The following is a 27698-nucleotide window of genomic DNA, read 5'->3' as shown; positions in this document are numbered from 1 at the left end:
AATTTAAAAAGCAATTAAGTCCCTGAAACTGACTTCCACTGAATGCAGCCATTTGCCATCACCCAAAGTACTGGCCTGGTAGAATTATGGAGTCTACAGAAATGAAAAATTCTTCAGCCCTCAAATAATTGGTTATTTTTCCTCTGTTCTCTTATTTCAATCTCAACCGTTTAATGTACAAGATAAACTCCTTATATATGCTCTAACGTCCTCTATACATCCAAAGGTCTACAAATTAGGGCTTGTCACACCGGCATGGTGGGAGCAAAGCTACCCATCCAGTATGTCATCAAAGTTTTCATTTTTGTTTTGTTTTTAAATACAGTGATTTCCATGAAAGACTTACATAAGGTAGGTATGGTCAACATTCCTTTTCTTTGAAAAACATTATCAACAGAACCTGTTTATAGCATGTTAAGTTTCAATGTGTCACAACCATCAAGAAAACCAGACAGCTTTGGTTCAAGTCCTTTACTGTTGTCACTTACACACTTATTTAAATTCTTTATCAGTTGAAATCACTATCACCTATTCCATTATCTTACCTACCACCTAACCTCTAGTTGCCCAGGTAACCCTTTTACTAAAACAACAATTACATTTTTCCAGTCTGAATTATTTCAAGTATTTTGGTAAAGCACAAAACTTATTTCTTGGATCACTTCAATTTCTAGTGGCACTCTCATTTCTTCTAAAATACTAAGCGATCCACGGTATTTAAAAAACAAAAATCAAACACAACACCACACAACCCTTCACTGCCTAGGAAGTTTCAAATTAGAGGAACAATAAATTACATGAAGCTACTACTGATACGAATAAAATAATTTCTAGAAAAAAGTTAATCTTGTCAGATTGAATAGGAATGAAGAAAAATGTACTTATTTACCAGGCAATGCAATGGAATGAGAAATCACACTTCTTTATTTTCTTTTAGAAGTTTATTATGTTTAAGGAGCAGATTACTTGGTGTTGTAATTCACCCACTACCTACTTCCAAAGTAACTTGTCTAAATGCCCTCACATGGCCATTATGTGATGAAAGGTCAGTAGATTATTCTTTAATATTTGTAGTTATTTCCTTACATGTGCCCCTTTCTTCAATTTGAGTATTTCCTCACTTAAGTGATGCCCTAATAAGCCACTTGTACACAACCTTTAAGAAGTGGCATACATAGTTTTAAAGGCATCCATCTTTGGTGTCAGTCAAAAGCCGCTGGAGCACAATCTGCTACTTTTATATTAAAAATCAAATTAGACACAGCGTCTCCTGTTCCCACGCTAATCAGAGAAATGTTAAATAAACACAATGTGTTACCAATGTGTTAAAAAAAGGTTGGGATGTAGCAATACAGTAAATATAGAGCTATTAGATTCTCTGCTGAAGTGTGACCATCAGCAAAAGGTAGTTTCTCCAAACCTTGCCATCTGCCCAAAAACATTCCAAACCCCCAGACACATATACGTCTTAATCTGCTATGCACATGCCTTCAATACATGATTTTTTTATGCCTACCCAAATTCATTACTTGATTTGCAAAAAGGCACATAAAAATCAGAAACAGCACTCATTCCAAATACAAGTTAACATTTCAGTTAATTGACCATTTGGTATTACTTGTTTAATATGAGATATGGTGGCATCTCGAGGGACATCCAGGTTGATGTAGATTCCAGTGGGCAACAGGAAGTCCACAGATATTGAGGCATCAGCACCAATCTGTGAATCCACTGCCCAGATGTCCAGGCTGTCTGTCACGGCAGGAGGCATTATGGAATCTCAATATCATAACCACATGGCCTTAGGAGGGGGGAAGAAAAAAAAGGGGGGGGGAGAAATCAGTATGCGTAACCTTCTATAGTAAGACACACATTTTAAAGCCTTTGCAAAGTTTACATAAGCCTGCTTGTACAGCCTAGCTTGCAAGTCTGGGGTCTCAGATGCCAGTACTGCAAACACGTAATCATAGTTTTACTCATTAATTCCATTTAGTATAATAAAAGCACCTGCCTGCTAAAGCACTACTGTTGAGATGTTTATATCATCAAGTAATAAGACAAAAAACTAATTAGAGATTAGCTAAAACAAAGTTAGAAATTAATTTGAGATTTTCTCTAAAACTATTTACCTGCATAAAATACAATCCAAGTAAACTTCTTGGATGAAGCATGGCAATATTTAACATGAAAACACATGAACAATTTAATAATTTTCTTTCTGCAAATTTCCTGTTAGTTGTCCACAAATGTGACAAGAGTGACACTCAACTTGAAAGTCTATACTAATATCAGGAAAATCATCTTCAACACTATCAGAAAGTGACATTTTCCACTAAAGACATTTATCTCAATTACTCTGACCCATGAAGAAAGATCACCTCCTCTGAATTCAACCAACTGTGTAAACTACATCCACTGCAGGGTAGGGGGAAGCCCTTTGTGTGACCTACTTTAACTCACTACACTGGCTTCCTAACTACCTGTCCTTCTTATTCATGACATTTTTACTTACCACCAGTTTTTCTGACCTTCCAAGTCTTATCTTTTGATTACTACTCTTTGAAGATGTGTTTTCCCCTCAATCATTATTCACTAAATAATTCACAAAAAAAAAAAAAGTATTTACCTTCCTCTTCATCCAGACAACGCTCTTGTGGATGGGAAGTGCTGTAGAACACTTCTTTAACAAAGACAAGTTACCCCTACACCCTTCTAATTCTTGTTGGATATCATGAGATGTGGGAAATCACTATTTGTAAAAAAATAAGCTAGAACAGACAACTCCACTAATATTACAGCTTTCTACTACTTTTATCACTCCTTCCTTTCTTTTCTAGATCCCCTCCCTCTCTGAAATCAGGCCTGTTCTGTGTAACTGAAGGTATTTCCCCTACTACAGCACTAGCAGAAAAAGCAGGATGTAACCAATACACTGGGCTGCTGTTCTTCATACGTCACAGAGCAGGTTCAAACATGCTCACTGACAAACGAAAAAAAAAATTTAAAAATTAGCGCAACAGCCTTCTGAAATCAAGTCACCACTGCTGACTACGTTGCTAAAAAGCCAGTTTGACACACAAAATTTTCCCGCTTTGGTAAGACACCAGGCAAAATCCATTATCAAAACGTAATCCTTTCTACAGGTGCTAAACCTACAAAGGTATACCTAAATACAAGATTGCTTAAATTGGTTGTCTACGGAATTGCAGATAATTATCATGCTGTGCAAACTTTCCAAATATATATGCATTTTTGAATACAGCTTTTCAATCCCAAAGCACTTTATTACTATTTTACCCCAAAAAAGCAACCAGGAAATCTTTTTATAATGCACTATAGTTGAACATGCCACAGAACTCCAGGAGACCAACTACACCATAAGAAAGGTGTTTCATTCCCCTCCTTCTCCAGCTTACCTTTTTTCTTGATAAAACAGCTTAGTTTGGGAAAAGCCCTACCACCAGCTACTAAATCCAAACTTTATAATGTGCAGGAGTTAACGCTTCATTTATAGCGAGCGAAATTTGTTTGAAATTCCTACTGCAGAAACTCAACTCTTCAAAATTGGTAGGCTTTTAAACCAAGCAGTTCATTATCCTCATTTGCATCACACTGTCCTTAACTGACAGCAGAAATGCAGAAGTGGTACTTCAGAAAGTCTCTTTGTAATCCCTCACTTTATACAGACAGCTTGCAATGAAATAAATAAACAAGGAAGAAAGCATAGGGGAAAGTCGAATGTGCCTACAATGGATAATAGAATATGCCAGCAGCGCAAAAATCAACTACTACAGAAGCTCACCTTTTAACTCACAAACAAGCTGTCAATATTTTGTACACACTACAAAGGGCCATTCAGCACTAACTTCTACTGATCACCACCGTTAAACAAATAGTACCACTTAAATCATCACTAAAATATCCACAGTCCAACTCTGCCTTATTCCTCAGTGTTGGTTTCTATCCCTCCAGCTACTATAAATACATAAAATGGCTCATCAGGAGCCATTTATCAGGAGATAAATTTTATCAGGAGATAAAAATCTCCAGCAGAAAAAGGTGGTTGGCTAGAAAGCCCTGAAGTCTCCTAAAGCTTACCAGCCACCAGTTGAATGGCAAATCCAACACCCGCCTGGAGCCCAGCTAAATATTCAAAGCAGTTATTTGGTACCACAGCTGTGCTACTATCAGCTTGCCAGTTCAAAGCTGCCTTAGATATGAGACAACAAACTTAGGTGTCACCTCCAACTGCCATGTAAATACACTGAGTAATGAGACTCGAGTAATTTCAAAACCTTTCCATTCACCCTTAGCAAAGTTGTGATGACCCACTCAAGCATAGCTGCTGCCAACACATTTTGTTACCACACTAAATATGTAGATCACTTAATATTTTGCTTGTACTAGATAAAAATATAGTAGTATGTTAATTAACAGCAAACAAAAAACCCTCCGGCTTTCAGAAAGCATAAATACATAAGGAAAAATAGTTTTCCTCATTAGAAGCAACAGTTAGGGAGCTCCTATGATCACCCTTATCAAATTATAGTTCATCATCATCAGGTCCTCATTCCCCAAACAAATCCACTATAGTGCACTGCACTGAAACAAAAAGAGAACTGGCGGTATAGACCTGGTGACAATAAATCAGGTATGAAAATATTTTACCTCAATTACCGATCTTTACAAATCCATCCCTTCACTCATCAATAGGTGCGGAAAGTTTAGCATGGTATGTGATCTCTTCAATTGTCTAAAGGAAAGAAATAAAATTTAACCCCACCATGCAACACCAACTACACTGTTAGAATAAGACAGCACCTACCCAAGGAATCTTCAGAAAATGCATAGTTCATTACCAATCAGTATACCTTCAACAAGATACTATTTCAATGGGATATTACTTCCTTTCTCCCATCCACCTACTTCCACCCATAAAATCTTGGCTGCAATTTTGTTGTAACTGAAACAGCAGACAGAAAAAAATAATTTGACTTCTGTAAAACTAAAGATGTTTCATACTTGGATGCAAACACAGCCTATTTTCAGTTAACTTCTGTGCTCGTCATGGTAAAATAAAGCGGTATTGCCATTACAAACATTAACAGGTACAGCATAAAGGGAAACATTAATCTGTTCTATGTAGTTATTTTGTTCATAATTTCTATTTTGATTCTGTGATTACATCTTTTCTAGTTTCAGCCTCTTTCGGATGTTTTTCCACAACATTTGCAATTGTTGAAACCACTTTAGTGTATCAACAAGACTTGAAAATATTCAAAGAAGCAAGACTTAAAAATGCCACTACACACCCTATAAGCCAGACACCACAACACAGGGAGTTATAAAGTTTTTGTAAGATACTTGTTTACAATTACGAACTTCCAACACAGACGACTGAATCTTTTAAAATTCCATTTACATATTCAATTAAAAAGACAAGAGCAATCATCATGCCAATCTGAGCATGCTAGGAAGTTATTCCTGCTTCCATGCACTTACTTAATATTTCCTTCCTCAAGGGAACAGGTTAGTGTCTTTTACAATCAGCACCCAGTTTCCACCAGTAGCTGACATCAGGGGTCAAAAGAGAAGTATCTATACTGAGAATAACACTACTGCCAACATAAGACGGCTGTGAGAATGAGTCATGGGCCAAACTGTACAATGTGCGGTGGCACTAGTGACTAACTAACAATATCACATCTAGTAACTGAAACAAAGGCAGAAAGCCATCTGGGTTGGGAGCAATAACGCAAGAGACAACATCCAGCTAAAGGGAAAAAACAACAGTCAAAATAATAAAAAGCTATTTCAGCCTGTTAACATCATAGCTATTCTTGCCTACTGTCACAGTAAAAACAACTTCTCATACAAAAGAAGGAAGTAATTAAAACAGTACTTAATCTTGGCTACTCAAGTATCTAATCAATGATTATTTTAATTTAATAGCAGCAAAGCCTGATACTAAATGCTTTTTTAATTCACAGGTACGTATTATTGATAGACCGCATACAAGCCTTCCCATATAAAGTGTAAATTTGCTCGACCTTTGACTTAACACATTTCAGATTCGTGTGTGTGTACACGTGTGTATATGTAAACAAACACAACATAATCTCAAAACCACTTAATCTGTATTTTACTAGACCAGCAGTTCTGAAAGAGCTGCTTAGACTAATGGAAAGAAATGGAACACACATCGTAGAACATCTGCAGAATGAGAAAAAGAGAAAGAAAATTTAACACTCATCTTTGTGTTTATTTAATGTACACAAGCAAAAAAAAGCCCTATAACAAGGTTTTGCAAAGACAACTGCCTGCAATTTTTCCATCTGTAATCCATACATCTGGTATGTGCACCAAGCATTAAGACTGAAGTAGAACTACTATCGCTACAAGCCATCAACATCTAGATTGTAAGCCTCCACACTGTGCCATAATATGGTTTTCATAATACACTCCAAGTGAAGCTGTGCAATGCATTGCCATGCTCACTGATAGCTAGAAGGGAATGCCTGCATCCTCCCTTCTGCTTCCCCTACCCTGGGCTACCCAGTCCTGTTCTCCTGCCCTGCACCCGCTTCAGCACACCTCAACTCTCCTCATGAACCATTTCAGCCTATCATCCAGCTGAAATCAATTAGTCTCTTTCATTCATCTAGCTGAATCAGGTCAATGAAGGATCTAGCCAGAGCCTCTGAAAGGAGAAGAATGGAAGCAGGTTCTTCTCTTTTAATCAGCAGCAAGCCTCCAGACTGCATCATACCACTTCAGGTAACTACAGCCTCAAGATGCAGTTTTAAAACTCACTGAAACTGATGGAAGATCATACAACCCTTCCTGTCAGCAGGATCAGAGTACTGATCCAACTGAGATTTTAGGTATTTCTCTTCTTTAAAGCTAGTTTTCACTCAAAACAGCTTTCTAAGCAGGCACGCTGCACAAACACAGAAAGAAGGTGGTAGTAACACTTAGCTGGGAACAGGGCAGGACCACCCCTTTCGACAGCAGCCCGAATTTTGAGCAACTTAAGGAACACATGAAATAATAGTTTCATTTGCTTTCAACAGGGAGAAAGAATTCCCAAAGAAAAGAAAATTAAAATTCTAAATGCCTCAAGCAAAATGAACACTTCCCACTAACACAGTTCCAGCTAGGTAAAAGGGGAGGAAGTAATCTAGTGAACCATACAGTAAGTTATGTAGATTTTCATCACTGATGTCTTCCATAAATATTCACTTTTCTTGACACTGCTTAACCAACGGACCACACTGTTGGTGACTGCCTGTTTCACCACAGAGGCAATGTGGGCTTTTTTTTTTCCCTTCATTATGGATTCCTGCAGAGGGTGAGAATTTCCTCTGTGAAATCAATGTGAAAGTTACAGAATTTAATTTTCTGTCTCTCCTCTGTATTTTGACCTTGATCACAAGATTATCAAACATTTTAAGCAGGAGAGACCAGCCAACAGACAGTCTCTGAACAGCCTTTGAGAACAGCTATGGGTTCCCAGGTGTAGGGTTCTTCATTGTTGTTCTTGTTTTGTTGTGGTGTTGTGGGGGTGGGGTGGGGGTGTTTTGTTTTGTTTTTTAAAGGACTTACTGTCTCCAGGCAGGCAGAAGACTTTGCTCTAGTGCTAAGAGCCTTATTCTAGAAGCCAACCTCCACCCCTCAACAAAAGCCTATCTCATCATCTAACCAAAGAGACAACTAGGAAAGGAAAAAAAGGAAGAAACTAACAAACCAAAAAAAGGGCTATCAAAAGCAGGCTGCTTCTTCATTGATTCCTAGAAAAGTTTCAAGCAAGGTGATAGTCAAAAGTAAGCTACATGTGCTTTTCTATGAATTGCAGCCCACTCATTTTCTTCTCTAACCAAAGCACCGAATTAGAACCATGCGTGCCTGGGCTACACAGTGCAGGTACAAAAGCAGTCTGTATAAACAATGTAGGCAACAATTCCAGCAACTGTCAGTCACCAGCGGACCACTGGAACATTACATGATATTGACTAACAAAACCCAGGCATTCAGAACATCCAAGAATTACAAGTCTTACCTTTTAGACTAAAGGATCAGTAGGGTTTCAGAAGCTGTGGTTACAAGTTGGGGTTGTGTTCCCTTACTAAGCCATCCACTCAGAAGCTAATCCCACTTTGCTGAGAAGACAGACGACACCAGTTTGTGGCAAACTCAATTCCATCATGACTACTTCAGGACAAGACAGCACTGAGAGCCCAGAGACCACCCAGCTGCAAAGGCTTCACACCACTGCTGTAAGAGTTGGTGAACTTAGCTTTACCTGCACCAAGTAGTTAACCTGCTCACATGAAGGAATTAAATCCAGGAGGTGCAAATATCTGACATAAAACAGTACTGACCAAGAAGATATGAAGGACAAAGCAAAGCATGGGAGAGATTTCATAAGGTTATGAAATTAAGAGCTGAATAAGAGCATGCTCAGAGAGAGCAAGCCTGTCTGGAGGCACTGCAAAAAATTAAGACTTGGAGTAACAACGCAATGACCTTTCCTTTGAAAAATGATTTATCATATCAGCAAAAGACCTAGACATTAAAAAGTACTCAAATCCACACGGATTGTTATCAACACCCAACATTAATCTGTGTTGGGTAAATTCTTCTAAAACCAACATTCTGAAGAATGCACCAGTTGTGAAATTTCACACCACATCATTAAGTTAGAAATTCTCCTTTACTTGTGAAGTCACCACAAATCCCCTAACACTCACCCTTTGAACTGTATTTTTCTGTTATTAAGACACACCAATGTAATATCAAATGCTACATCCAATCTTTTGTCCTGAAGTATAATAAAAAAGAATACTAATAAAAGAGAAGTAAAAGCAGCTAGAAGGAAGCTGGTAAATATAAACAGCCATATAATACAGCGTTAGAGGAAAATCCTGACACCCTGTTATCTCTCGTAGCATTTAGTCTCCTGGGCTGCCTCATAGCATCAAGGAAATCTAGTCCTCAGTCAATTCTTTAGAAGAGATATTGTACACCTGAAATTATGTCACCTATCCCTGAAATAGGGTGGGGGGTGGGGAGGGCAGGGGGGAAGAAATCACTTTTGTGTGAAGAAGTTTCTTTACAACACCTCTTTCAAACAAGGGCACATTTTAAGGACATGTAAGTATCTACAACCCTTCACATTAAATACAAGCCTGGATTTACTTTTCTTTTCACTAAAACCATTAATATTTACCTAAAGGACAAATATCAGAAACTAGCTTTTGCAAAATCAAAACAAGCTAAGAGCACTCAGCTTAGCCAGATTTTTTCTTTGTACAGTAAGTTATTACAACTGTTAAGCACCACATTCAAGACGATCGTAACTCTGATCAATACAGCTTTTTATCTACTGCTTGGTCTGTCATGTGGCAGTCAAGGGGCTAAAAAAGTCTTGCAGCAGTGAAAGCAATTGAAAAGGGACACCCTATCCAGACACACAAGAACAGTGTTTAAACAATATCTTACTGTCCAGAACAGACTAGATGACAATCTGACCACAGTAATTTTCTATGAAATAGCAGCAGCATATCACACAGTTTAAGTAGGAGAAACACTAAGCACTTACACAATATGATCATTGTAATCGTTTTTCTAACTACGTAAACATCTACTACTATAAAAAGATGAGCAAGCTATAAAGGAAATATTTGAGGACAAATAAGGGAAAAGAATCTAGCAGCAAAGATGGAAAAGGAGTCAGAATATGCAGGAAGGTTTATGTCCTATGAAACTTAGGAAGCATTTCAAAAAAATCAAAGGAAAAATTTCTCCTCCTTTATACTTGAAAGAATTCTGATTTCTTCTGAAGACTCTGAAGTCAAATATATAGATCAGTGTGCCAGTTCATGGCTACGTAGAGCTACATTCTCTTCTATTCCTAAAATTGCTAACAAATCCACATCTGTTGCCACAGCCTAAGACAACTGTTCTGCAGTAAATATGCTGGCAGCAATTTCAGAGGGTTGCACAGGACTCCCATTTTGCTGACTTCCACTGTATTTATACTGACTGTAACAGGATCACTTCAAACCCTAGCTTGACTCTCATAAGTCACTGTGTCCTGCATGCAGTTTCACCTATCAGTAGCTCACTTTGAGGGCAGTCTACAGTCAGAGCAGTGATGCTACGCTTTTCCCCTTTCTTGGCTGTCCCCCACTGCCCTAGCCACACAATGGAAAAACAACATGAACAAACATTACTAGTTTTCCATCAGCTCAGGGAACGGACCTGCCTCACCCTGTGACAAGCAGGCACCATATCTGAAGAAAGGGTGGGGTGAGAACACTGCTGCTACTCTCCAGAAGTAGTCAGAGGGATGAAATTAGGTATAATGTGGAATTGCAACCCAAGTTTTTTTTAAGGGTTTAATGTGACAGAGAAAGCACCTACGCTAAGCATTGCATGTACTACTGAGAACTGTATTTTCTGTTCACTAGGCATCACACTTCAGACAGGACCAATAGAGACGTTCTTCTAAAGACGGGCTCTAATGCACTGACAAATCTTGTTGTGTATGGTATTTCATACCATGCGACCAGAATTCCTGTTTTGCCATGAAGAGTGAACTCAAGTCAAGGTTCTGGAGTTCTACAGCTGCATAGGTGAATTTCAATCTAAACTGCTTACAAATTTAAAATGTAAATACAAACAACTTAATTATAAATACAAATGCCTAAATCAGCAAAGCTAAGATTTTTCCATTCCAGGAACATCATGGTTACCTATCTACAATAGCAAAGACTTTAAGAATTCAAGACATCGACAATGTAGCCTGGGAAGTTATTTTTAAAGATCACGTGGCACTATAAATATTTCCCAGCAGTGTAGTTCAACTGCCACATGAGCTGGCCCTATGGAATGGAAAATTAAGTGTCCATTTAGTAAGGATTCCTCCAGAAATCAGAATAAAAATATCACCATTTAGTTTTCTAAAAATATCTATGTATAGAAAACATGAAAGGTCTTATTTAAATGTCATTCCCTCTCAGTGCTCAGACTGGTACCAAGGGTGGTCTCTCGGCTATTCAAGTTTATATTCTCTCATTCACCTCATGAAATATAACTTAATTTTCCACAAAGAGAATTTACTTAGGTTTTTTTTCCATGGTCCCTGATTATTTTGCCTGTTCACCTTCTGTAGCTTTATTCCTCTGCTGTACCCATAGCATTATGCACTAAGTTTTAAAAACTGAAGCCAGGATTTTAAAACCACAATGGAGTTTCTACTTTAATATTAATGCCTCTAAATTAAAAAGTGGCCCAGTTTTCAAGAAATGCTGAGCACCTGAATTTGCAGTTGACTTCAACAGGACTTAAGAGATATGAAAAAAATGCAAACATGTTAAATGGGTTCAAATTAAAATTTAATTTAATTTTAAGCAACTTTATTTGAACAGATGGTTAGGTTAGATAACCTCTGGTCATTCCTTCTTATGGAAATTATTCTATGATTCAATGAAAATGTAATTTAAAAAGTAGCTGTAAATGAGATTATTGTCTTCAGAAATTTTTTCCTGCAGAACAAGTCTACAGGCAGAGAACAACACTATTAAAATGGTATTCCAGACTTGGAAGTCTTATCAGAGCTGGTTCAAACAATGAGGATAAAAGGAAATTCTTACTCCTTATTACTTTATACTCAGGCAAGTAAACACAGATCCTGCTCCCTCCAAAGGTTATTCATGATAAACCAAACAAATGCATAAAACTGAAGTCCCAGGCTTCTAACAGACTTCAGACAATTTACAGGCAGCACATCAGTCATAATGAACACAAAGTACAAAACTAAGATAACAGTTTCTCACAGCTAAGTCATGACTATCCTTTGCTCCATCTTGAAAGTACTATATAGGTACATTAAAATATATATATCTAAAAATAAGGCGTTTCAGACTACCATTTTGTATTGTACAGCTAAAGTGAGTTGGACGGAGAAGAAAAACTTCTTTTATATTTAAATGCTACTGTCTGAAATTGTCTTAAGAAGCATTTGATCACTGGATCACCCTGAAGCTGGGGCCACTGCAAGAAAACATCCACTTTCAGCTCACCGGAATCTAGTTCTGCATGATAAAGACAGGAGACAATATAAAGAAATGGAAGATGACAGCATATTAGAAGAGCACTGTCATGTAAGTAACAGTTAATTTGACACCTTGACCAACAGAGTCAGGGAGACAAGAAGGAGAACAGCTCAAATGAAGCAAAAAGCCCAGCCAAATAATTCAGTATCCTATGTCAATTGGGCTGTGAGAACCTATCTGGTACATTCACCTTTAGGAAAATTTGTAAACAGCTCTCAGATTTTAGTAAGTTTTAAATAGCAGCAAGCAGAGAGGCACCTGACATGACGACTAATGAATTCTGTCTAGCACACTCCAGGATAATAAGATGAGACTAAAGATTTGGGAGAAGATTAGACCTGGTTAGTTCACAACCTAGACAATTCACTTTTGATAATCCAGATCACTGTAGATATTTCATGTACTAGGGGAAGGTTAGCATGAAATGTTAGGATATGTTTAGTTCTAATATTAAAAAAAGATTCTAGTAAACATTTAAATGATAGGATGCTCACTATTTAAAAAAAAAAAAAAAACAAACCAAGCTTAACACAAGAGATTAATAGAGCTGGCACATGGGAAGAAAGAGGTCTGGACCATCAGACTGTAGGGGAAAGGAAGAGAAAGAGCTGAACCTTAACCCAGAACAGAGATGTAATTTTAACACAGGTGAGTCAGACAGTTTCCTGCAATGCTGCATAACTGCTTGTGCCAGCAAAGTGAAGATGTAAATAGAAGCAAGATGAGTAGTGGAGGAAGAGTGACAGTTTCTTCCAGCCCCGGGGCCGGCTTGCCCGGTTCCTAAGCTCATTTTTAAAATATATGTACAACTACAGCCTAAACGGCTGGCTTTAAAACAACTCAAGCTATTATTCAAAAGACTATGTAATGTGCCTGTCATGAATCTGAAAAGATGCATTAATAATTGTGCTTTTATTGATTCATGGTACTAAGTAAACTGTAGGGTCCCCATCCCTCCCTCCCCCCCATTGCTCTACAAGAATTGTACAAGAATTCTTAATAGTCTAACAAAAAAACTAGGAAATACTAAATCAGTACTAGCTCTGTCCTCTGTTTTTTTCTTGCCTGTTCTACAACTGAGAGTAATTGCTTGTTCAACTATAAACAGCAAGGAAAGGAGGAGTAAACGTTCCACTTACAAGACATTTAAATATATAAATGGTTAATATTTCCTCTCCTTTTCAATGGCACAAATGGACCTAGACCATCAAATTTCACCAGCAGCCAACTGTTTCCCATCCAGCTATTAAAATGTCACATCTCTAAATTATGAGCTAGATGACTTCCTACTATAAAAAAAGTTGAGACCAGAAATTGAGGTTTTCCTATATATAGATACCTTCACACAGGGGCTAAAAGATTCATTTTTCAATTATTTCTGATATTTCAATCAAAACCTCTAGGAAAGAGGGTTATTCTCCAGCAGACAGATTGTATGCATCTAGAAAGAGAGGCAAAAGTGAAACTATTAAAAACAGTGGAAAATTAATTAGGAGTAAAATTTTATGCTAAAAGGAAGGCATGCGGACCCAAACACAGAGCTATCTCATAAGCAGATGGTGTTTAAGGCTCACATACAGAGATGCCATGGATACTAAAAGTCAGAAAGATGCTCTTTAAGGGGAAAAAAAAAAAAACCATGTTTCATCAGACTAGACGTTCTTCCTGACTGGGTCGGTTTCTTACATAGAGCAATCTGGTCTGGATTTCTGCAGTTAGTTTTCTTCCAACACCAGCTTCAATGTCACCCGCTACACAGATTCAGAGGTGTCTGTTCACAGCCGTTTGTTATATGAACAGGACTGTTCAATGCTGAACAAACACTGGAAGAAATCCAACAATTCAAGTCTAATGCAAATATTTAGATGTATTTTATGCATCTTTTTCATTATATTTATACAGACAGCTTGAAATATAATGCCATTTGGTAGAAAATAATCCTAAAAATTGCACACAAGCAATACTTTTGTCGGGAAATTAACAGTAATAAAGCAGTCCTGGCCATTCATCATAAGGACCAAAAATAGTTAAGATTATCTACGAATCACAGTCTAATTTAGGTTGGAAGGGACCTCTGGGAGTCACGTGGTCCCAAGACTAGTTTCAACACTGAAGTTAAAGCATGTTGCTTAGGAGTCTGCACAGTTAATTTTGAAAGTCTCCACAGGTTCCAGGAACAACCCACTCCAGTGCTTAACCACCCTCACAGTGACATATTTTTCCCTTATGTTCAATTGGAATCTCTTTTGTTGCAACTTCTGCGTTCTACCACTTGCATTCTGTCTCCCTCTGCCACTCAAGACATCTGGACACATCTCTATAATCTTCCTTCAGGCAGCGGAAAACTCTAGTAAAGATCTTTCTCCCCTTGTCTTCCCCAAACAAAGGTCATGCACACCCGCCACCTTGAATGTCACATGCTGCAGCCCCCATCGCCTGAGCAGCAGCCCTCCGCTGGACATGCTCCAGTTTGTAAGCATCTCACTGCTTCTTGAGGGCCCAGAACTGGAGACAGCGTTCTGGATGCAGCTTCAGAGGCTATGAGTGAAGGGGAATAACCGTCTCCCTTGACCATCTGGCTGCCCTGCTGCTGAGGCAGCCGGTGTGTGGTTAGTCTTCACCGCCGCAAGGGCGCATTGCTGACTCGCGCTCAACCTACTGACGCCCAGAAAAGCAGCTACCTTTGGAGCCTTCAGTATCTGCCTTTAGCAGCCTGACTGGTGCGTGGGGTTACTTTTCCACAGCTGTGAGGGTCAGCATCTGCTTTCAAGACTTCATGAGAACTTTACCTGGCTTTTCATCTGCGAATATAGACACTACTCAGACTTTCTTTTAATGTCTTTAGTACATTAATGAAGGATTCCAATTGCAAATGACTTCATGATGATTGAAATCTGTACAAGCATACATAAATGTCCAAATCAAAACAAAAAAGCTTCAAAAACATTTCCCCAAAATAACAAATTAGAAAAAAATTTAGGTTATAACATCTGAATTCCCTAAGTCCCTAAAAAAAAAAAGGCGGGGGTGGTGGACACAAGTTTACTGGCTACTTAACACACGAGCAAGTTTTGTGCTTGGCACAAGCCTGTATACAATGATTTAACAAGACTAAAGCTGTCTCCAGTGGGCATTTTTCATTTCATTTGCTTGGAGAGCTCAGTTTCAACTTTATTGCCCATCTGTTTCAGTAACTTGTTTACTGGAGTCAAGAACTAATTTGTCAAACTACATGTGTAACCAGCAAATAGGTATTTTTTCATTTGGATATTTTGATAGGTGCTTGTATTTCTACTGCATTGTCTAGCAAGTCAGTAAAAGACGAATAGCTTAATACAACACAGTTTATAAAAACTTCAGAAGTCAGAATTGAGGTATCAGGTGCTACAAGAACCCTTCACAAGTATCTTTACCAGCCACTTGACATACAGCCTAGATCAGGAACCGATACATATTTACATGTGCTGACTTCAAGTCGCAGCATTTGCTTCAAGTACTTACAGAAAGGGAACTAACATACATCAATCTCTTTAAATTCACGTTTAATTGAAATTTTATAATAATTTATTTCCTGCCTGTAAAAAAACAAGTTATCAATCCAAATACGTTATTTTGCCTGTTAAAAACACTTTGGAAAAAATACCAAGTAGGAAAAGTTCAGTTTGCCTGACTAGGTTTCACAGACATTTTTCTACCCAAAATTATGACACCATGTACACATCCCTTTTTAAAGAAGAAGCTAAGAAGAGTCATTTCCTCTTTGCAATAAAGCAATATGCCAAAATATACTTGCTGTAAACTAAAACCATTTTCCACTCCTTTCAGTTCTAATGGCCAGTTCTATTTTTCGTTCCTAACTTTACATTCCAGTGTATACCCAGTGAATCCTGCAGAACCACATTTACATGAGTAAAGTCTGCAGGCAGAAAATTATGCAGATTTTTTCCAGTTTCTAACCTCTACAGGAATATGTTTAAACATCCTACAATCTGATGCAAACAAGGTGACTGACAGAAAAATTATTATATCTCCCATCTCAAGTAAGTGAAGCACATAGAAATTAAGAATAATTCTGTATCAGTATATAAATGCTCAGGTATCTAATACCAAAAGGCGCAATCCACAGTCCTCGAGTTAGGCAGCTAAGCTTCATAAGAGACACATCTCAGCCTAGAATCCAGAAAAGCTAGAAGTTCACTAGAACAGTGAAGAAAAGACATATCTGAGATCCATAAATTGAAGATTTACGTTAGTTTAATAGATGATGGAACTGCAATACAATATTAAAATACCGACCACAAAAATATCAAAGTCACACAAAAAGTGCAAGGAGTAGAAACTTACAGCCAAAAAACCAATTACATTTTCAAATTCCCTGGAAGATACAGGCAGGGCCTTAACTTGTGCCATCAAATCAGGGATTATATGTAATTCCATCTCTACTAGGCCACTTCCGGCTCAAAACCATACCCAGAACACACAGCAGCCAAGAGAAAAATCTGAAGCACTTCTAAATTGCATAAGATACAACTGCTTCCAAGATGGGAGATGCTTCAATAAGAGTCCAAAAGTGTCCATTACCAGCTGATCAACTGAAATGAGTATGGAGTCACTGATATTTCTTTAATGCAACTATAACAACGTTAAATACAATAGCAGCCTAATAACTGTGGTACTGACTTTACAAGAAAAACAAAAACAAAAAACCCCCAGCAAAACACTTTATTACTTACTCCAGAGAAGCTGTTCCTGTTTCACTCTGACTGTGTAGTGAAGATTCATTTATTAAACATCATCTTCTTACTATTACCCTTGTTTTCTCAGAAGGTTCCACAAGATGACCTAAATGTGACCTAAAAAAATGTAATTGGTAAATGTAATTAACCAAATGAGAAAATCGTCAATTTACAGTTGGTTTAATAGCTCCATAAACTTTCTGTGCAGAAATACCTGTTTAAACACACATTTTCATTCTCTTCGAACACTGCAGTACCATATTCACATTATACAACCTAGAAACCAAATAAATGTAAAATCCTCAAATGCTAGGTTACCAGAACAAAATAAGGAAAATAAAATAAAAAAAAAAATGTTCAAAATGCTGTTTATTCTAACAGTATAGGTATCACAATCATGAATTACATAGCCAAAACATTTTTAGCTGCTACAGATGTTTTTAGATTTTTGTACCCTCAATTTGGATCAAATCAACAAACGTCCACTGCAATTAAAGATAAAAGAAAGGGAAATAGAATTGCCTTCACTCTCCTAAGCACATGTCTTTTGCACTTGGCTGCAAGCTGGATTTTGGCTTTGGCTTTTTGGGGTGTTTTGTTTTTTGGTTTTTTTTAGAGAGAGTGGAATATCATCTGTAGTTCCATTGTGGAGAATTTGAGTTGATGACACAAGTGATCCCATCTTCCTATTCACATTTCAACTTGTGAAACAGCAGGGGAAAGGTTCAACAGGTCTCCTCTTAGCAACATCCTGCAGATGTACTGGACAAAGTATCTCCACAGAGCCAAGACATCATCTCCATTTAGCTCTACCTTGCAAACCAGGCTCTCGGCAAAGTAAGATAAACAAGAAATATTTAAACCCTCCTCGAGAACAAAGCAGTGCTATCAGTTTGCACTGATATTATCTACAGGTTTGTAGGCCAAGCCACAAAACACAAGGCTTGTAACTACCCTCCTCCTCCCAGAAACAATTCTTTTTCAGAACCACACTAAGTAGCCCACACTGTGCTTGTAGGAACTCGACGCAGTACGGAGGACTATCACTCCCTCCATCCCAGAGGAGAACCTCTCTAGGGATCAGCATGCAGAGCACTGTAAAGCAACTTAAGATTTCTTCAGTGGCTTTGAGGGGAAAATAGTTGATGCCCCATCTGCTTAGGTCTGAAAAAATCAAGGTACTACTCCATGCACAACCTTTTGAAAACAACTTTGTGGCGCATAAAGGTATGAATTAGTCCAGCAGCTTCTAATGATTAAAGCCTAGGAGCCTACAGCAAGCAACAGCCAAAAAGGAAGACTACAGAAAAATGAAGGCAGCCTTACACGATTTAGGAATTGAAAGGACAAAGGAACAGTGTGAATCTCTCATAACCAATGCTTAAGTACCAGTCTGGCATTAATGTTTTACAGCCATGCCAATATTTGTGTTTATGGAGTCAGAAAAATCAGAATCAAAAGCTAGCAGCCAGAGGGAGGAGCTTGGCAGGGGGTGTCAAACACATTATACTGTAGATACAAAAGTCATTACTTCCACAATTTCTACACAAGGAAGCAATCTTTCACGATCTGTGGCCCCTCAAAGGGAAGGGACACAGTTTGTCTTAAGTACCATACCCTGGGGCAGGAGGATGTCTTTTTAACTGAAAAACTGGATGTCCGAACCCTCTAGAAATCTCTTGCTACCTAGTCACGTGATGACGGATCAGATGGTGGGAGCCTAACACACCATTCTAAATTCATAGGAAACCTTTCATGGGAAACCTACCAGCACCAACATAGGACAGTGTTTTGAAATTGCATATATGTTACTCCCGGTACATACAACATAAATTTACCCTAACAACAACCGCTTCCATAGCAGTTGGCAAAACATAGAGAAGCCTCCCAAATGCAATGAAGAAATCTCAGGCAAAATGCAAAACATTATTTTTCTAATACCAGCACTGATACACTGGAAAAAAACTGTGACTCTAATTGCTTCCCTATACTATATAATCTACCCATTTTACTGAGTTCATAAATGGGAACAATGTGTAACACAGATGCGTTGTCAGATTTCTTGACTAAGAGTGCATTTGAAAAAAAGGAAAAGCAACCAAGGCTGGCACTACAAAAAATGCACTTTGTGAAATAACTTGAGTACAAGAAGAGAAAGCAGGCAGTCATATTAGTGCTGCAATTTCTCTCTAAGCCTTCTTCTGTCTCATTCTTTCCTTTCTCTCCACACCACATAATGCAAACTGTGACCTGGAATGGGAGACAGCTGCTTGGTTCCGATCATGCTCCAAAGCATGCCCATCTTAGACAAAGTCAACCTCCTGCACTGTATTCATCTCTAAGACACTCGCAAGGCAAAGAGAGCTAATGTTCCTCATGCCTCATTCAGAACTTGGTGAGAAATGAAAGAAAACATGTATTAGCACAGTGGTCAATGCACTGGCATCCAATCTGAGGGTTAGGCACATGCATAAAGCCAAGAAAATACCTAAGGTCCATAAATTGTACACACTTAACAAGCCAGTACACTGTGAATAGGTCCTGTCACAGCTTATCAATTCCTCTGTTCCCCAGTCTCTTGCTTGTTGGATTTCTGCTAGCTTCCCTACAGCTCCCTCTCCTTTTCCCTCTCTATTCTCACAGCAGTTTGCATCTCAACTGCAATTCAGACATGACAATAAGCTTTCTGCTGGTCTTCTGCAACCAACTGTACACTGAGGATAGCTAGTGGAATGGCTAGCCCTCCAGACCTGAAAACGTCTTTAATGTATACAGACAAACTACCCACTACTATATTGAAGCATCAGAAACAAATCCTTCATTACAGGATGACAGTGTGCAACTTTATTTTTCTAGCTAATCAACCTTCTCGTTTTTCAGATCAGCAGAACAGAGGTTACAAGAGATGTTATCAGCGTAACTGCAGATCACATCATGGTCAACCTTTTATATACCAGTACACTTTCTACTTTCAAAGCATGAGTGGAAAATTTTTCAAAGGCTGTTGACTATATTAACTAACAGACCAAGGTAAAAATCTCTGTTGGCCTTTTAACTATCATAAACAGCTAGTGAGAACTCCAACTACATAAGAAAAATGCAAGCATAATTTCTGGGAACAGATTAAAAGATCAGAAAGGCTTGAAGCAACTGCCTCAAGCAGCGAACACAAACTGGACAGTCTGATGAGCACATGCCTTTTCCCCACTGCATATCTCTGCAGAACATGAGAAAAGTAGAACTGTCACCTGGACATTACCAGCAGGGCCTCCTTCACGGGCCTCTGTTGACTGTGACCTCAGCTAAAAACACAACACAAAACCACCTTGGGCACCCGCCCTTGGGTCCCTGCTCATACCACTTCTGCAGAAAGTGCCACCAGGGACCTAAAACAAATCCTATTCCACTTTAGTTTCCACCTTCTGCATGAAATGCTGTATTTTGCAAAATTATTATTTTTGTGAATCCTTTCATTACACGTATTACACAGATACTGTTTTTATGCAAATCATAACTGGTTAAAAAAATATTAACAATCTTACAAAATAATTCAGGAATCATGAAATTGTGTGGTGACAATCAAAATGCCTGTGACGATACAGTAAAACTTTCTTCAGTTCTATAGCTACCCTCTATACTACTTTTTGTCCACAGAAACACTTATGAATGTATGACCAAAAAAATTGTACCACAGAAAGGTGGAAAATATGCAAGAAACTTTTGCCTAAAACTCCTGTGTGGCATCTGATGTAAGAAAGAAACAATTACAAGCCAGAGAGGTATGCCACTTGCAAAGAAGAAAAGAAAAGAGGAAAAAAAAAGAAAAAATTCGTTCATAAGCAATACAAGGTGCCACATAAAAATTACCGGGCTAATCCTGGCCCTATGGTCCTCTACTCTATAATAACTTCTAGACCCATCAGGCTTGTTCCTTTGTAAATTCTGCCAGAGCACACAAAGAAACTGTTTGTTAGAGAGGATACTCTGGGTTTGCTTTAGGATAAGGAACTCTGAGCGAGTTCAATGACATGATACAGCAGTTTCTTGAGATTGTTCCTCTCTGCAAATAAATCTCCTCTCTGGAAGAATGAGCTGAGGAAGACATCAGAACCAGCACTGGGAGCGCTAGCAGATGTTTTGGACAGCGATACATAGAGAAACATACAGCTAAGATATTTTAGAGCTTTTGGTTCACATCTTCAGCTACCTCAAAGCTGTCTTGTGCATTTCATGCTCTCAATAGCACTGAAGATTGGACAAGTGAATGTCAAGCTGAATTAGCTGCCGTAGCATCCACTCAGCAATGAACAAACTCACCACTTCACCAAGTCTGATACACAAAATATCTTCAAATGAAAAAAGTACTGAGAAATATAAAGCCACAATCTCTTACCCTCCTTCCTCAGCCCTAGGTTTCAACAATAATAAGCGCACAATTCTTCATGAACTTTCACTGTCTCAGTAATTAAGCCACTACAACCCAAGTTCAGGAATTAAAACAGTTAGAAAAAGAACTTGCAACTGTGCACATTTGGCTAAATCACAGAAGCTTCCAACTTCCACATACTGCACACCTTAATGCAAATGTTGAAAATGCAAGTTAAGCCTGAATCTGAAAAAATTATTTCCTATATAATGCATATTGTTGCATGCAGACTGATCCAAACAGTAGAACTGTACATAAGCATCATCCTAATTGTGCAGTGCCAATAGTCTCTTCAACAGCAGAGACCAGTTTTAGCCTTTTAAAGGTGACACTCATTTCTGCACTAATATCAACAGACAATTTATTTTATTTTTAATGGAGAGCATGCTGTTATATACCCAGCAATATTCTTCCTCGTGTTCTACTTTCACAGGTGTTGGTGATATTATTGACAATAATATCCTGAAAAAGAAAGACTCAACCTTTCCTAAAATGTGTCACTTTAAAATGCAGAACACAATTGCTTTACAAAACCCACCTATCTCTTATAAAATCTTTTTAACCAAAACAGGCATAAAGCTACAAGCTCTCATCACATAAAAATACCCACAGAAAGTTTAAATAAAAATAAAAAAGCAGAGACAAACTGCAGAATACCAAGCTCTAAGCCAAATGAGTTGCAAAAAGAGATCTACTTCAGAACTACAAGTCAGTTTACAGGTTGTTTTTTTTTCCTCAAGACGGACAAAACAAAGACCACAAAGCATTTACATGAATAAATAATGTGGGTCAGTGTTATTCTTTAAGTTAAATGGGAAATAGAAACATAATTTGAAGGTATATTCAGTCACATGTCTTCATTAAGAACTTGATATCATAATTACATTTACTCAGTGGGTGATGCAGCACAGGAGCTCTGTACTCAACTGCTATGAATCACCCGTAATGAAGCCACGTTCACTCTACCCAGAGGGCCAGCCTCACCGAGCTATGGCTCACCTCTGTGAAATCCCCTTTTCAGTGTCTAACAAGCTTGTTTAAGAGAAATTTATACTCACACAAGTACACACTAATATGCTTTACAATAAAACAGGTTTTTTTTTTAACCTTGGTTACACACACTGCTGAATTCCTTTCAGCTTAGAACTGTAAGGCAATACCAAAAAGATCTTGCAAGTTTTCATCAACTCTTTATTTTGAAAACACTGACTTCTAACAGGGTGTCAGCTACTGATAATTTAATTTCGGGGGGTGGTGGAAGGGGGAATCCCACTTTCACAGTGATATATCCTGATGGTGCATGAGGTTAAGTAACCCAGTAATCCTCCTGCTCAGTATAGTTTAGAACTCGGATCATTGAAGTTGCGAGGCAATGGCAATCTTTTGTCTTTACAATAAAGTCAACAAAAGAACAAAAGACTTTGGGTTCTTACTGGCACTGGAAAATGAAGGACCTTCAACTAAAGGAGCAAAGAACAGACACTTCCAGATGGCAAGGCATCACCTGCGTGATTTAGGATCAACAAACAAAAACAATTAATTTTTATTTTCCCAGAATGATTCAACCATTGTCTTCTGCTCTGCCACCTTCAAAATAAATGCCTGTGGGCAAAGCAGAACGGGAAACACATCACTGTTAACGAAGCTTAACAAAAAAACAGACTCTAGTAGATGGCAAATTTTTCCCCTCTCATTCTGTTAGGCAACTAATCATTCTCCCATTTGAGCACACTGTGCAGAAATCAAGATTAGCAACATCTCTGTACATGGGAGACCCTGCAAATGCACTCCGTATTAGAGAGGGCTGGCTGCCAGTGCTGATAACTTACAACAATAACTGCAGAATACCAAAACATCGTAAGACAGATCCTGTGCTGGAGAACGTACTAGATCTGAGGGTACTCTACAGTTCAAAAAGCACGAAGTTCTAGGCTGTGCGTGACCATTTTATAAACACAGAAGCATTTTTATGATTTCCTATGACTCACAAACAAGTGCTTAGATTTCCTTTGTATCGATTCATAAACATGGGGTCAAATGAGTAACACTTCCCAGGTCATTTCTAGTTCCAATCCAATTTAGGGCACAAGGGATTACCCAACTGGTTCAGTACCTACAAAGCTGATGACAAAGAAATGAACAGCTTAGATTGAACAGACTTATCCATGTGAAGAGGTAAGTTCTCCCATCTCCTCCCAGAGCTCACAGATAACTTACACCTCCAGGATAGTGCTGCAGCTTTTCTATATCTGATTCACTAAATCTGGCTTAGAGAAGTGAAGAATTAGAAGCTGTGGTCACAGAGCACATGCATGAATAACACACACACACAGAGCATGAAGCTCCAAGGCTGAGCTAAATTAACCCCTAGGCAGTAGTTTAGGCAGGTGCAAACAAATCCACCACCGTGCACAAGCCCTCATGCCATCTACAGGGCTGTCTGCAAGAGTTAATGAACTGCCAATCAATGGGCCTGCAATCACTGCATGCCCTCAGCAGTCATACTACTAAAATTCATCTTTCTGTATACAAAATAGATTGCAAGCAATAAAAAAAAATCACATTCTGCATGGATTTTCATTGCCTCTAAAGCAGTATTTTAAAACAGAAGTCTCAAGGAAGAGGGCATAATTGCCAGCAGCACAGCAATTCCTATACGTGTGAGATGTCAGTGAAGCACTGGGTCTTCTGGTCCTGTATCACACCACAATTCTGCCCCATACTTTTGTTTTAAAACCTACTTTTAAAGTTATGTTAATTACTGAGCATAACACAGAACACAAGGACTTGTCAGGGAACAGGATTACCTCCACACTATCATTTTTTGATAAAGAAATCTTATATTCATTTAACGAGCTCAAGGCCATTTTCAGACATTATAAAGTTTATGAAATCCTCTCCATGATTTCCCTCTGTCGGATTAAACTCTGAAAGACATAAGGTGCATAGCTCTCACTCACAAGGCACTTCCTCAGAATTCAGGACACCTGAATACAGCCTTTGTTGTTGCATTTTCTACTCAGTAGTGTCTCACAGGTGTAAAAACCCCTACTGGTTCCACCCAGAAGTTACTAAATGAATACATATATATTTGCATTTTAAACAGAGAAATAAGACAGTGAGTCTTCATCTTGGCTCTGCAAAGATTCTATCACAATTATTTAGTTACCTGAAACATTACCAATAGGACTACTAGTGATTTCAGTTTCTTGTGATCTCTTCTGTGTAGTCTATATTTTCTTCATTACTTTCAAATGCTGATGTTTCGCTTCCCATTTACATTGTTAAATACCTAATATCGTGAAACTATGCAAATTTACTTCTACTTAGTTCCCAGATTCTGCTTTTTGTTGTATGCATATTTGATATAAATGAGAACACATTAGTAAATAGCAAGACTAAATGATTAATTTTTCAGTAATTGTTATGAACCATTTTGTTAAGCTACTTCCCACTCTGCTCCAGGTACCAGTTTAAAGGCTTTGCTCTTTACAATTAAAACAAACAGCAAAGCATGGATTGCAAGAGATTATGAACAAACACAGTACTGTCTGGCTAAGTGTACTTCAAAAACTTGCTGCTGCACTCCAACTTGCTGTTTGATTCCAAACACTGCCACACGACAAATAGCAATAGTGTTTCATCACTAACATAACGTATATAGTAAATACTATCTGAAACTAAAAGTAATCACTAAGAATGTTTCTTGTGATGAAGGAAAAATTCAAGCACCTAACAAATACAGTTTACCTTCACCTATATCCAACACTCAAAAGCAAATCTATTAAGCTCTTTCAGGTAATAAAACATTGTGCATTTTAATTTGGTCTTGCTCCCCACTCCCCCCTCTTTCAGGTAGTGAGAATTCTATTACTTCATACTCTGGTGCTGAAAACTCAGGCTGTTATCAAAGGAGTTTCATGTTGTAATCCAGGATGTACAAACTCAGGTTCTCAGTGTGTGTATATGGAAATCCTCCAAGAACCTCAACTGTGTTGCAAAACAGAAAGGGAGAGTATCACTAGAGGAACATGGAAGCAAGATGAGCAGGGTTTGAAGAAAGCAAGGACAGCCACTGCCCTGCTTGTATTAGCTGCTCAACAGCAAACCTGATACACATTTAAAGGGGTGGGGAAAATCAGGCAAAACTGAACAGAAAACTAGTAGCAAGCCTGAATACGAGTTTGAACTTTTGTTTTAATGCTTACATTTTTCTCTGAAACATTAAAATGACAGAAGCTTTACAATATCCCTGTTCTTTTTAGCCCTTACGTGTGAATTTAAGGCTGGCAGTACAATGGCAATCAGCGTAGGGTTTACGATATAGAATGCTTAATTTTATATTAGGAAATTTGGTCTCAAAATCACTCCCAGTTACAATCACATTACCAGTTTCTAATATAAACCTCCACATTAACATCTACATTTATAGCAAGATTTTATCCCTTTTGTGAACTATTTTTTCTTCAATATAATAAAAACTGCAATGCAATATATGGGTAGACTGTCTCCTGTAACGCCTCTTTACATAAAAGTTCTATGACTTTCTCAATCATCGTGTACATCCATTATTTAACAAGAAAAAGTGTGTGGCTATCAAAGATTCTGTCTTCTTAGAGCTGATAAGTAATTCCCAGTATCACCAAAATCTTTATTTCTTTTTTAAAAATTTAATTTCCCCTCCATATCAATAAACTTAATTGGGTTTGTTTATGAAAGTCACTACATATCAAAACCAAGAAGAATAACCCCACAGGTAGGCAGCTACCAGGCTCTGCTCATGAAATTTTGGTTGGGTTTTAGGTGGGTATTGGGGGGGGGGGTGTTGGGGTTTTTTGGGTCCATCTGTTCCCCCAGAAAAAAAAAAAAAAGTAAAAATAGAAAGCGTAATTTCAGCATGACAACTCACAACATTACATAATTTAAGAACCCTGAATTTCCATTATTCCCAGGCTAGAAGCAGGGGGCTGCTTCATTTTAAAAAGGAAGGAAAAAAAAAAAGAATCAAAAGACAACGCTCCTCTCATGAAATCAATAGTTCAAAACTGGATCTGGATCCAAAACTCAGATTTTAATAGTATCCATACATTTTACACTGCTTTTAGACATTTCACCTAAAATTACAGAACACAATGTGAACAAAACAAAACCCCTCTATTTTCATCAGCTGCAATGCTCAGCACAGCAATTTAGACTATATGGCATTTTTCAGCTTCCTTCACTAATGAAAAGGTTTCAGTAGATTAAAGAACTATCTTTTCTACAGGCTTATTTCTGATAGAAGTAAAAGCTTTTTGTGGCATCAGGGAACACTGCAGTGAGAAATTTACTTCTATATACTGAGAAGGAACAGAGCTATAGTAGTACTAGAGCTGTAACTTGTCCTAAATACCTTTTTCAGTGCATTGCTGTGTGTATTCCCCTCAGCGAATTTTGCACAGAGAGTAGGAACAGCTATGTGTGTGACAGCAGCACTGGCAGAGCACAGAAATACTTGGGGAATAAGCTTCCCCTTTGACAAGGGCAATCTGCTTGGCAGATCTCTAACACAGGTGAATGTGTTCTTACTCTTAGTGTCATAGATGCTACGGTGAATAGAACTGCTCTAACTAAATTAAGAGTAATTCTATATTCAATATGATCAAATTCCAAAGCAATTCTTGACACCGAGGTGAACCATGAACAGCAAGATGGAAAGAATAAAATACAACCCTCTTAACCTTCTGTCTAACATCTCTAAAAATGCAAGACTAAAAAGGAACCTGACAAAGACTGGGCTGAAAATCATACATTCTCTGGCATTTTCACAAGTAAGGTGTGAAATGACTGAGGACAGGGGGCAGCAGGTGCATGCTGGAGAATGTAATTCAGTGGTAGCAGGATCAATACTTACATCAGTTTCTGGCAATAGGCACCTACAAGCTCTCTCTTTCTCTGATAACGAGAATGAGCTCCTCCTCCTTCCAGAGCAAACCACTATCGAGACTTTCTTGTGACCACCACTTCACTACATCAGAACAACTTCCTGTTCCAGAGCATGTTGCTTCACCTCCAAAAAGCAAAAGCGGTAGTAGTATACAACGCACATAAACCTGGGCACATAGAAGAGCAATGGAGCAGCAGCATTTGTAGTTAAGAAAGCAATTCTTAAAATATGCTGTAAAATCAGAAATCAAAAATGCAACTCTTGCAAATGAAAGCAAAAGCTTGTCAGTTTTCATATGAACACCACATACATACAAACAATAACGGTTTGACCATGATAAAAATTTCTCACTTGACAGCAAAACAGTGATTTACCAAGCAGTGCAAGCCTTGAGGAAAGACTCAAAACATATTTGACTTAACTCCCTTCAAATTCTCTCCCATGACAAGTCAGAAAAAAACCCCAAAGCTCCTCTATAATCCTATTTTGCT

The 27698-nt window shown here is 38.1% G+C and overlaps 1 protein-coding gene across 10 annotated transcripts in view; it reads right to left on the bottom strand.

The window, feature by feature from the left end:
* PIK3CB (phosphatidylinositol-4,5-bisphosphate 3-kinase catalytic subunit beta) overlaps positions 1–27698 on the bottom strand; it is a 104491-nt gene that overhangs the window by 44229 nt on the left and 32564 nt on the right. For 4 of the 10 annotated variants that reach the window (XM_075099271.1, XM_075099272.1, XM_075099273.1 and 1 more), the window contains 2 exons: positions 16853–16972; positions 1619–1801 (listed from right to left, as the gene is read on the bottom strand). In XM_075099271.1, coding sequence (XP_074955372.1) covers positions 1619–1771 — 153 coding nt within the window. In that variant the 5' untranslated portion in view covers positions 1772–1801; positions 16853–16972. Of the gene's footprint in view, positions 1–1618; positions 1802–4668; positions 4754–16852; positions 16973–27698 lie in introns of all 10 variants that reach the window. The other 6 variants (XM_075099275.1, XM_075099276.1, XM_075099277.1 and 3 more) reach the window with 2 other exon arrangements.

This window comes from Phalacrocorax aristotelis, chromosome 7 (genome assembly GCF_949628215.1).
Source record: "Phalacrocorax aristotelis chromosome 7, bGulAri2.1, whole genome shotgun sequence".
NCBI lineage: Eukaryota > Metazoa > Chordata > Aves > Suliformes > Phalacrocoracidae > Phalacrocorax > Phalacrocorax aristotelis.
Note: the sequence above shows the minus strand (reverse complement) of the source record. Positions and strands in the feature narration are given on the sequence as shown.